The sequence below is a fragment of the Pongo abelii genome, chromosome 12 (genome assembly GCF_028885655.2).
Source record: "Pongo abelii isolate AG06213 chromosome 12, NHGRI_mPonAbe1-v2.0_pri, whole genome shotgun sequence".
Taxonomy (NCBI): domain Eukaryota; kingdom Metazoa; phylum Chordata; class Mammalia; order Primates; family Hominidae; genus Pongo; species Pongo abelii.
In genome coordinates this window covers 115,059,412-115,072,207 of record NC_071997.2, presented here as the reverse complement: position 1 = coordinate 115,072,207, position 12,796 = coordinate 115,059,412, and the positions used below count along the sequence as shown (strand labels likewise).

Below are 12,796 nucleotides of genomic sequence, written 5' to 3'. Positions count from 1 at the left end.
ATTATAGTCTGATAAGAAAATAGAAAAGTCTGAATAGAACAGATAAGCTCTTTGGAAACCACCTAGGCAGACTAATAAAAAGACATAACATACTCACAGATACTGGCTGTGAACCAGAGGCACAGAAAACATAAGATCCCTTCCTTATACACATACACCTACAGACTAGGACAGTAAGACTTATAAATGCCTGCACATGCAAAGACACACAGCAACAAAGATTAGCAAAAAAATAAGAAAGTACACATACTTGAGACAGTGATGGAGAAAAACACACTCACTTATCTGTACACTTTTCATAAGGAGAGACAGGAGAGCATAGTGCACACACAGAAGTATAGCCAATTAAGTTAGGATTGTGAGGGAGGTGCACAGAGGAGAGTTGCAGAACAAACCAAAGGGAGGGAGAGGAAGACAGAGGCCCAGGGACAAGACACACAGAGACAGCCAGAGATGCAATTAAAAGAAAGCCCCAGAGAGAGAAGTGACTAGGTTCTTACAGGGTCTCAGTCTGGTCCCTCAAGAGACCCCGCAGTATTTCCTCTCTGCAGTTTCATGGATATATACCCCTGCATCTTTATGGCAAATATCCTTTCCTAGAGCTACCTTGAATAAATTGGTGTGGTTTTTCTATAAAAACAAAATTACCTAATTAAGACAGATATGCATCAGAAAAATTACAATTAATGGGATTTTTTAAAAGCTCCCCAAGTTGATTCTAATGAACGGTTAAGATTGAGAACCACTGAAGTATGAGGGGAAGGGAAGCTGGCCTCTGATAATGTAGCTAACGAATATTTTATTTCATTAGCTAGTATGATTACCCGGCATTAAGTTACTGTACCTCATGAAAACATTTCTTAAATGACTACATATATTTGCTCTCTGAATTATCAAACACCTCTCTTGATTACAAAACACCTACTTTATTATCTTCATTCCTAGCTACTCCTTGTATTTGAACTATCTTTAGTATAGTGAGAACTTCAGAGGCACTGATATCCTACTGTTATATACATTTTCTTTTCTTTTTTTTTTTTTTTTTTTTTTTTTGAGACAGAATCTCGCTCTGTTGCCCAGGCTGGAGTGCATGGCATGATCTCGGCCCACTGCAATCTCCGCCTCCCAGGTTCAAGTGATTCTCCTGCCTCAGCCTCCCCAATAGCTGAGATTACAGGCACCCAACACCACGTCCAGCTAATTTTTGTATTTTTAGTAGAGACGGGATTTGGCCATGTTGGCCAGGCTAGTCTTGAACTCCTGACCTCAAGTGATCCGCTCAACTCGGCCTCAAAAGTGCCAGGATTACAAATGTGAGCCACCGTGCCTAGCCTGCTATATGAATCTAATAAATACAAGAAAGCAAAATTCTTCTAAAAAATAACATTTATAAAAAAGCCTCATAATTACTGCTAAACAAACAAAAAAAACCACTTCTGCAGGAAGACAGAGGCAACTGAGCTGTGTACTAGCTCTGCAGTCTTCCCCTTTCTACTGATATGGTCTGTGCTAATGCTAAATTTGGGTCAACAGCCATAGAGCCCAATGCCTGTAAATACAGGAGAACCTTAAGTGAAAAGAGAGACTGTCTATGAGATTTTTTTTTAGAGTGACAACACAAACAAGCAGTGCCACAGTAAGAATTTAGCTTCTTTCTCAACTCAGGAAGAATCTATCTACAAGGAAGTAACTGGCAGCAGTGCACATCGATGAGAACAAGGAATAAGAAAAGTCATATAAAAAGATGATACAACTGCTCCTTCTCTGGGTCACCAGCTCATCTGTAATAAGTTCTGTATCCCTGACTAAATAAATCAGGAACATAAAACAGGAGAATGAGTTTTTGTCCCTCTATAACCCTTGTGCCACAGCTGATGTTAAAAATTAGACTACTGCAAAGACCCCAAGGCTACCAGGGTTGGTATTAGGAAGGCCAAGGGAGGGAACAGTAAACTGCGTATGTTTAAAGAGAATCTAAATAGCAAAGGGCATGAGGCCTTGGGTCACTGAGAAAGGTTTTCATGTGAAGAGATATATCAGGAGGATTCATTCAGTCCCTGTGTCACTGCAAAGGCTTGGTGGATAATTAGAAGGATGAGTCCCAGGCAATGTCTCAAGGTTCAGTTCTCTGGCTTCTCCTAACAGTATTAGGCAAGCATCTCCAAGGAGAGTTGAAATATCCTAAGAAAGGCGGCCCACAGCCCAGGTGTCACAAATGGTGAGTGTAATGTTAAGAGATGGGGGAAGGGAGGGATAGAGTCCTTAGAACTACCTCAAACTTGTGCTGGACCACACTGACAATCATTCTTCAGGCAAAGTGAGACTCCTTCATAGACTTTAGATGTGCAGTAGAGCAAGAGCAGAACTAAAAACCTCAACAAGCTGATTCTGCAAAAAAGTGATGACAGAATCAGAGACTATAAAAACAAGGGAAATTTTATAAATGCCAAATGTTTTCAATGAGGAAGGGGATAGATAAGAACAATAAAGATGTGGAAAAACTCTGCTTTTGGTTAGTTTTTTAGACAGAAGACTGAGCTAAGGTTAGAGTTTTTAGCTGTCACTGTGTTTTAAAATATATTTCCCCCAATTTTGTACTGGAAAAGAAAAAATAATATATATATATATAACTATTTCACTCTACAGGCAGCCATGTCCTTAAATGTTGGTGATTCGTTTAAGCTAGTCTTTTTTTATTAAATAGTATTCAGAGGACAGGTCTCAGAGAGAAGCTTCTACCCTGGTCTAAGTACTTCTCAAATGGGGGGGAAAAAAAAAAGTATTTAACTGAGAAAACATTTAACAGTGTATAAAAAATAATTTCTTCTTAAAGACTGTATCTGAAAATTCAACATGCTATCTGGCCAAGTAGACTGGGTGACTGTTTGGACAGCTAAGAAATGGACAGTTAAGTATAATGAACTGTGGCTGAATGTGGTGGCTCACACCTGTAATTCCAGCACTTTGGGAGGCTGAAGCAGGTAGATCACTTGAGCCCAGGAGTTCAAGGCCAGGCCCCTTCTCTACTAAAAATACAAAAAAAAAAAAAAAAAAATTAGCCAGGCGTTGTGGCATGGCTGTAGTCCCAGCTACTTGGGAGGGTGAGGCATGAGAATCACTTGAACCTGGGAGGTAGAGGTTGTAGTGAGCCAAGATTGGACTACTGCTCTTCAGCCTGGGTGACAGAGTGAGACTCTGTCTCAAAAAAAAGAATTTCTCATGGATTCTAATGACTAGTAAATAATAATAATTTAAAAAAAAAATTTAAATATAATGAACTGAAATAGAGTTGATACTATTAACTTAAAGGTGTTAAAATAACTAATTTTTTGCTACAGACGTCATTTTGGTTGGTGGTGAAAGGAAGACTTTGCTGGACTGGGGCCCCATGAAGTGGAGACAGAAACTATGCTGGAAATTGTTATCAAATAGTTTTTTCCTAAGGCCATAAAGCATGGGAAATAATCTTCTGTGTATCTTTTCTCCTTTTCTTTGAGTCAATTTGGAATCTTGGCTTAAGGTTAAGATTCCTAAGGCTTCTGAGGAATACGTAAGAAATCTGCAGGCCTGATTCACATCCTGTCCTTGTTCTATTCTTTAGTAATAAAATAGAAGATAAATGGATATAACACTGAGCAGAAGGAAAAGTCTACTGAATGAGAAAAAAGATATTAGTGTTAATTATGAAAGTTTCAAAAGTTCTCCGCACTGGGCATGAGAAGGAGGAATGGGAGTAGCCTCATGCTAGAAGATGTATGACAGCATTTGGGGCATTTTGTTGTTATGAAAAACAAAGATCCCTTCAGAGGTATCTGGGGCAGTATGGAAAAGAATGAAGAGATAAGCCTAAAGACAGAACAGCTAGTGGGCAAAAAGCAGTGAGTCTGTGATGATGCAAACTGGACAATTCACATATAGCTATGTGATGGCAACCTATGACAAAAAGAAATATAAATGTAAAGCCAAAGAGAGTAGTGATATGACTATTCACCAAGGGTCTGGGATAGACTAAAAACAGATCTGTCATTGTGGTCCTCAAATTAAACTCACTGGCAACCCACTTGGGTAAAGGGTATAAAATCAGAGTCAATAAGTAGAATTCTTATTTTGTGACTTCTTAGAGAGCTAAAGACAGAAGTTTTGTGCAGGGACACTTTGGCTGGTCACTGATTTTGCTGTCCCTACTATCGTATCAATGTGGACTCACCGATGCTGGGTTTGGGTCAAGAGTCAGGAACTAGCAAGGTTTATAAACACTTGTTAAACAGGGTACATAGATTTATCACAGCCATTTCTTTCAGCAAGTAACAAAAGCAAGATGGCCAGGCACATGGCAGTAAGTTACACAAGCTATCTGTCTTGAGAGGGTAACAGGCAACAGTGGGCCATGCCAGCAACAAGGGGTAAAAGAAAGGAATGAAAAAATAGGACACCTCTGCTCCTATTCTGGGAAGGCACTTCATTTCCAGTCATGTCTATGTGAACTGAGAATCTAAAGTAACTGTTTTCTTACTAAAGAATTGAAAATAGATGGTAGAAAGCAAACACTTACTTCTGTCCATCTTTCACAAAACCTTTTAAAGAGGATCCTCTATTAGTAGCAACTGCTCTTCCACCAAGACCAACTATGAGAGCTGTGAGTACTGCACTCTTCCCACCTAAAGAAACAGATGTTGAAGAAATCACATTCATTAAAAGAAAAAGGAAAATGCTGACTCCTACCATGTAATGCAAAAAGATTTATGAATGAGACTCACTTTAAAATAAAATGTTAAAATTCAACTATAATTTTCTTCCCGTGCAAAGCAACAACTTAAAAAAAAAAGTTATATATGTAAGGAAAAATTGAGCTGCCACCATTAGCAAAAAAATAGTACATTTCAGGAATCAAATTTTTGCCACTAAAAAGAAAATGGTAAAAATTGTCGTGACACCTTTCCAACCTAAAACTTTCATTGTACCACCTTGGCCTATCAACCTAATAAATGAATTTATCCCTCTATTTACACGTATATTATTAATTCATCTAATTTTTATGACATTCTATTGGCACAATCATTGCTCACTGTAACCTCGGACTCCTGGGCTCAAGCTATCCTCCTGCCTCAGCCTCCTCAGTAGCTGGGATTACAGGCACACATCACTACGCCCGGCTAATTTTTTTTTGTAGAGACACAGTGTTGGTATGTTGCCCAAGGTGGTCTCAAACTCCTGGTTCTCAAGCGATCCTCCTGCCTTAGCCTCTCAAAGCGCTGTGATTATAGATGTGAGCCACTGGGCCCAGCCAGAAACCACTGTTAACATCCCTCAAAAGTAAGCTCCATGTGGACAGGAATATTGTCTCTTTCATTCAATACTGTATCCTTAATATTAGCACATAATAAGTACTTGCATTATTTGTTGAATGAATGAACTTAAGTAGAAAAAAATCAGCAAACTCATATACATGTTTTTATATAATATTTTGACAATTATTATTTGTAACTTGAATATTATTCATTTTCTAGCTCTTTGAGAAGTGTACTTCTTTATACCCTAACAGATCTAAAATATTGCAAGCTGAGGGCTAGGTATGGTGGCTCATACCTGTAATCCCAGCGTTTTGGGAGGTTGAGGTGGGAGGCTCATCTGAGACCAGAGAGATCAGCCTGAGCAACAAGAGAAACACCTGGTCACTACAAAAAATAAAATTAGGCACTGGTCACTACAAAAAATAAAATTAGGCAGGCAGGCTGCGCACAGTGGTTCACGCCTGTAATCACAGCACTTCGGGAAGCCAAGGCAGGTGGATCACTTGAGGCCGGGGTTTGAGACCAGTCTGGCCAACATGGTGAAACCCCATTTCTACTAAAAATACAAAAATTAGCTGGGAGTGGTGGTGCACACTTGTAATCCCAGCTACTTGGGAGGCTAAGGTGGGAGGATTACTTGAACCTGGGAGGTGGAGGTTGCAGTGAGCCAAGATAGCACCACTGTACTCCAGCCTGGTCAATAAAGCAAGACTCTGTCTCAAAAAAATAAATAAATAAATTAGGAAGGCATAGTGGCATGTGCCTGTGGTCCTAGCTACTTTCAAAGCTGAGGCGAGAGGATAGCTTGAGCCCAGGAGTTCAAGGCTGCAATGAGCTATGATTACACCAGTGTAGTCCAGCCTGGGTGACCCAGAGAGAGAGATCCTTTCTCTTTAACACACATACACACACACACACAGACAGACACACACACACACACAAACACACACAATGGTAACCATTTTCTGAACTCCATTCAACCAATCCAATCAACTATTATTAGCCCATTATCTTCTGCAAAGTAACACAAAGTAACTAATGCACACCACTGATTAACCCAATTTATTTCCTGGAATGCCTTTAAAGTTCCTATTCTAACTCTCTTTTCTTCATTACCAAATGCACTGTTTCCACTATTTGCATTATTTCCTCTTCTATTAGGTTTTATTAATAAAAATCATTGTTTCAAAAGTTACAAGACCTAACTTCAGAACCCATCACTATTTATTTCTTGTCCCATGTGACCCCTCTAAAACAGTGATCCCCTTGTCCATCTGTTTCTCCTAGAGACACTTTCTTCTTGACTGAATGATAAAGTAAGAAAAACAACAAAAGGAACTGCAGAGCTACACGTAACCTAGCTTCTTATTCTAGCACTGTCACCAGTTGGTAGACTCTGGCAAGCCTCCTCTCCCTGTGTACCTTCTCAGACCAGCAGCCAACACCTCATTCTTGGCGGGCCTACCACAGAACTGCCCAGAAACTTTCTGCCTTCTGTATTTTTCCCCTTCTAATCCATTGTCCACAATGTGGTCAGTTTGTTTCACGAATTGTGGCCATGCCATTCCTTTACTCAAAAACCTTAATTGTGGCCAGGCGCAGTGGCTCACACCTGTTAATCCCAGCACTCTGCGAAGCCGAGGTGGGCGGATCACTGGAGCTCAGGAGTTTGAGATCAGCCTGGCCAACATGATGAAACCCCGTCTCTACTAAAAATACAAAAATTAGCCAGGCGTGAAGGCACGCTAATCCCAGTTACTCACAAAGCTGAGACAGAAGAATCACTTGAACCTGGGAGGCAGAGGTTGCATTGGGCTGAGATCGCACCACTGCACTCTAACCTGGGCAACAGAGGGAGACTCTGTCTCAAAGAAACAAACAAAAAAACAAAAAAACAAAACAAAACAAAAAACCCAAACCACCAAACAACAAACAAAACTCTAATTGGTTCCCCACTGTCTTCAAAATAAAACTCCAAACTCTTTAACATGACATTCAAGATCCTCAACAATATTGCCTAGAACATGACTCTCCACAGTCAGCTTCTGCCTTTCTCCACCGTCCACCATACAATAAACCATGTAAGGTTATTCACCAGTTCCTATACACATCTACCTCTACTCCTCCAAACCTTAGCTAATGAGCAATCTTTGCCTGGAATATCTCAGCTTCTTCTTGCCAATGAGACCTAAAGAATTGATAATTTTCATTCAAGAACTGGCACAAATACCACCTCCTCTTAAAGCGTTTATTGGCCACCTGGTGAGAATTACTTTTATGTTTGGATTGCCAAGTCACTTCATTTGTGCTCTTACAATGTTTAGTAAGGCAAGACACAAGGCTGCCTCAACTGCAATGAGGATCGCTTGTCTACCCTTCTATGGTATAGATTCCAAGATAAACAGATTAAAAACATAAGCAGGAAATGTTTATCCCTATTGCTTAAGTAATGTACCTAGAGTTAACTCAATATTTTCTTTAAGTGTACACTTGCAGCAAATACCAAGAATATTCATAACCACAAGTTATACATCTATAGAAAAAATACTTATTAGCACTAATAGTCACCTATTTCAAAAAGTTAATATACTCTAATCTCAAAGTACTGCTCAAAGTCAAACGAGGAGGGAAAAAACACTTACTTCCATTGTTGCCAACAACAAAGTTGACATTAGAACCAAACTTAAAAGGTCCAAGCATTGAATGACACATGAAGTTTTTTAGGTGGATACTCTCAATTATTCCAACTTCTGCTGCAGTCTATTAATAAAAAACAATGGGAGAAAATGGTCAATCTAATTCACTCATTATAACCATTCCAGCACTGCTGGCATCAGAAAGACTAGCACCATCACCAATGAAAAAATTTACAGAAAGTGAATAATAGTAACTTCAATGAGTAAGATGAAATTAAATGGGAACCTTCTATGAGTCAGTACTCATTCTAAAATCTTTAAAGGATTTAAAAGTGTATCACCAGGTTTCTTAATATTGGCAATGACATTTTGGGTCTGATAATTTTTTGTTAGTGGGGGGGGTCTGTCTTGTGCATTGTAGAATGTTTAGTGGCATCCCCAGCCTCTACCCACTAGATGCCGGCAACACATACCTGCCCCTAAGTTGTGACAACCAAAAATATGTCCAGACATTGCTAAATGTCCCTGGGGGGTGCAAAAGGGAGAGAGAAGAATCCCTTTTGTTAAGAACTGCTATCCCAATTGGCATAGTAAAACTTCCTATATACTTTATTTAGAATACCTCTGAAAGATGACGATCCAGCCATGCATTCAACACTGAATTCACTATCTGACATTCACTATTTCAATTCAAAGAGCAGAGTACATGTTCTTAAAAAGTAAAGCCTGCTCTTCTTGTGACTTTGTCACTTATTATGGCAACTGTGTGACTTTTGGCAATGTATAAAGAATATACAGTTTCCAAGTTCGTAAAACAGGAATAATATTTCCTATACTGTAAATATTATATCAGCATTAAGTTAGATAAGGTTTACAAATGGTTTAACCAAGAGTTTGGCAAATGGTAGTCACTTGCACTTTGTAGTTATCTAAGTACCAGAACAAATCAGCCTTATTTTATCAGGCCTTCTAATTTTTTTGAAGACCATTTTCAAGCCTCCAGGTATTTTAAAGATTTCTTTAAAAACTCCCTGGCTCTCTTCTTCTGGACATACGTCTTATTAAACAGTAGAAAACATTTACATCCTTGTATGAGTAGAATACTGGAAATCATGGTTGAAGAATTTTTAAAATATTTTTATTTTTAAATAATAGCAGATTCACATGTAATCCTTAATGAGATCCTGTGTACCCTTTACTCAGTTTCCGCCCATTGTAACATTTTGCAGAGCTAAAGTACAATATCACAACCAAGATACTGACATTGACATAGTCAAAATACAGAATATTTCCATCATCACCAGGATCCCACATGTTGCCCTTTTATAGTCACATCCACATCCCACCTTAACCCCTGACCCACTAATCTGTTAATTTCTATTAACTTTGCCCTTTCTAAAATGTTAAATAAATGGAAACAGACAAAATGCAGCCTCTTGGGACTGGCTTTTTCCACTCAGCCTAATTCTCTGTTGTTGCCTATATTGGTAGTTCACTCCTTTTTATTGTTAACCTATATTTTATGGTATGGATGTACCAAGGTATATTTAGTAGTTCCTTTGCCTTTTCACCTAAATTTTAGAATAAAATATATACCTACAAAATATCTTGCTGAGGTTTTAATAGAACTGCATTTAAATTTACATATCATTTTGGGGAAGAATTGACATAATTTCTATATTGAGCTGTCTAATCCATGAATAAGTATGTGTCTCCATTTATTCAGGTATTCTTTGATTTCCTTCATCAGCACTATATAATTTTCACCATATTAGTCCTGTACATATTTTGTTAGCTTTAGACCTAAGTATTTCATTTTTTAACACTTAATTTTTTAAGAGTAGTTTTAGGTTCACAGCAAAATTGAGAGGAAGATACAAAAATATCCTATATACCCTCTACCCCCACACATGCATAGTCTCCCTCATTATCAACATCCACCATCAGCATGGTGCATGTGTCACAGCTGATGAACCCACACTAACATATTATCAACCCAAGTCCACAGTCTGTACTAGGCTTCACTCGATATTACTGTACATTCTATAGATTTGAACAAATTTATAATGACATGTTTCCACCATTTTAGTATAGTACAGAGTTATTTTTACTGTGCTAAAAATCCGGTGCTCAACCTATTCATCCCCCCCTTTCCTCAACCCCTAGCAACCAACCACTGATTTTTAACTCTCTCCATAGTTATGCCTTTTTCAGAATGTCATATAGTTGGAATCATACAGCATGCAGCCTTTTCTGACTGGCTTCTGTCACTTAGTAATATACGTTTAAGGTTCCTCTATGTCTTTTCATGGCTTAATAGCTTAATACTAATAGTGCATTGTCTGGATATACCAGAGTTTATTTATCCATTTATCTACTGAAGGACATTTTGGTTGCCTCCAAGTTTTGGCAATTATGAATAAAGCTGCTATAAACATGAATGCACAGGTTTTCGTGTGGACGTAAGTTTTCAACTCCTTTGGGTAAATACTAAGGAGTTCAACTGCTGGACTGTATGGTAAGAGGATGTTTGGTTTCGTAAGAAACTGCCAAAGTGTGTTCCAAAGTGGCTGGACATTCTCACCAGCAATGAATGAGAGTTCCTGTTGCTCCACATCCTTGTCAGCATTTGGTGCTCTCAGTGGTTTGAACTATTGCCATTTTATCAGATGTGCTGGTATCTCAATGTTGTTTTAATTTGCATTGCCCCAAAGTGGTTCTTTTTTTTGAGCGATTGAAAATGGTATTTTGAATTTTAACGTCCACGTGTTCAACGCCAGTATATAAAAGTAAAGCATTTTAAAAATACCTTATCATATAACTTTGCTGAATGTATTTATTCATTTTAAGAGTTTTTTGTAGATTCCTTGAGATTTTTTATGTAGATAATGAACAAATGGATTATCTACATAATCTGCAAACAGAGAGTTTTTGTGTGTGTTTTTCCTTTCCAAACTCTATACCTTCTATTTCCTTGATTTATTTGCACTGCTAGATTTTCCAGCACTATGTTGAATAAGTGATAAAAGCAAACACCTTTGTCTTCTTCCTGATCTTTGGGGAAAAGTATCCAATGTTTTACCATTAAGTATAATGTTAGCTGTCAGTTTTTTTGTGAGTGCTCTTTAGCATGTTGAGGAAGTTCCAGTCTATTCTTATTTTTCTGAGAGTTTTAGTCATGAACAGGTGTTGAATTTTATCAAACACTTTTGCTGCACTGAGTGATATAATCATGTGATTTTTCTTCTTTAGCCTGTAACATGGTGAATCACAATGATTGATTTTTGGATACCGAATCAGGCTTGTATACCTAAAATAAACCCATTAATCATGACGTGGAATTCTTTTTACATATAGTTGGCTTTTCCTATCTGTGGGTTCTGCAGATGTGAATACACAGGGCAGATTATAAGGGACTTCACCATCAGTGGATTTTGGTATGAAGCGGGGTCCTGTGAACCAATCCTGCTTGAATACCAAGGAACAACTACATTGCTGAATTCTCCTTGCAAATATTTTGTTCAGTATATCTGCAACCATATCTATTAGGTATACTGGTTTTACAGTTTGCTTTTTTGGGGGTCCCTCTTTGTCTGGTTTTGATATCAAGATAATACATTGAAAAGTGTTATCTTATGATTTTTGGAAAAGACTGTATAGATTCATGTTAATTCTTCTTTAAATGTTTGGTATAATTCTCCAGTGAAACCAACTGGGCCTGTAGATTTCTTTTATAGGAATTTAAAAATATGAATTAAATCTCCTTAGTAGTTATAGGACTATTCAAATGATCTATTTCATACTGGGTGACTTGTGGTAATTTTTCCTTTTTGAGAACTGGTCCACTTCACCTAAGTTGTCAAATTTATACGTGTAGAGTTGCTAACTGTATTTCCTTACCCTTTGGATGTCTGCAGAGTCTGTGGATAGCCCCTATTTTATTCCCGATATTGGTAATTTGTGTCTTTTCTCTTTTTGCATTTCTTGGTCTTACTAAAAGTTTGTCAATTTTATTCAAGTTTCTATACATTCAGTTCTTTCTCTATTAATTTTTCTAATAACATAAGCTTCAAAATTAGCCAGAACAGATTTTACCTCAACTTTTAAAAAATCATATTACTTTTTCTTGCTTTTAAGTTATCACAGAATGTGATATGATGAATGTGACAAGAAAAACATATCAAAAAGCATAATTTTGTAATTTTTCGCTTACCAAAGTAGTACCTTTACATTCGTCTTCGTCACCATCTTTATCAAAATCCTGCAATTCTTCTTGTCTTGGCCTTTTGGCATTTTTAGGAGAGGAAAAATTTTCTTCCTTTCTTTTGGCCATCAGGTCTGAACAAATATTTATAGTAACAATGAAGTAAATCAAGTTCCATATATATTAAACTTAACAAAATAAATCTAACAAAGGTAATTAAACTTTAGGTACTATGTCCATCCATTTTTACCTTAAAAATTAAAGTAAATTAGTCTCACATCTTGCACTAAGGAAGAGGGACATGAGTCAAAAAATGCTGGAAAAGGCAAGGAAACAGACTTTCCCCTAGAGGCCCTAAAACAGAACACAGCCCTACTGACATTTGGATTTTTGCCCAGTGAGATCTGTGTTGGACTTCTAATCCACAGAAGCATAAGATAGTAAGTTTGTATTGCTTTAACATCTGCATATTCTATACTAGTTGATTTTACTTCAGAGGTATTCATAGCCAAGATTTTATCAGTATAAGCCTACCTAAATGTTGTGACTACTAAACTCACAAAAGGTAAAAGATTTTGTGAAATTGTGGTTTCTAGTTTTCTAAATCTATTCATAGAGATGGCATGGTGACTCCTGAAATTATTCCAAAGCAATGCACAATTTTC

The 12,796-nt window shown here is 37.6% G+C and overlaps 1 protein-coding gene across 4 annotated transcripts in view; it reads right to left on the bottom strand.

Moving 5' to 3' along the window:
* SMC6 (structural maintenance of chromosomes 6) overlaps nt 1-12,796 on the bottom strand; it is a 135,409-nt gene that overhangs the window by 68,474 nt on the left and 54,139 nt on the right. For 3 of the 4 annotated variants that reach the window (XM_054548361.2, XM_002812267.6, XM_054548362.2), the window contains 3 exons: nt 12,141-12,265; nt 7,934-8,051; nt 4,553-4,658 (listed from right to left, as the gene is read on the bottom strand). In XM_054548361.2, the coding sequence (XP_054404336.1) occupies nt 4,553-4,658; nt 7,934-8,051; nt 12,141-12,260 (344 nt within the window). In that variant the 5' untranslated portion in view covers nt 12,261-12,265. Of the gene's footprint in view, nt 1-4,552; nt 4,659-7,933; nt 8,052-12,140; nt 12,266-12,796 lie in introns of those variants that run through there. The other variant, XM_024242304.3, reaches the window with a different exon arrangement.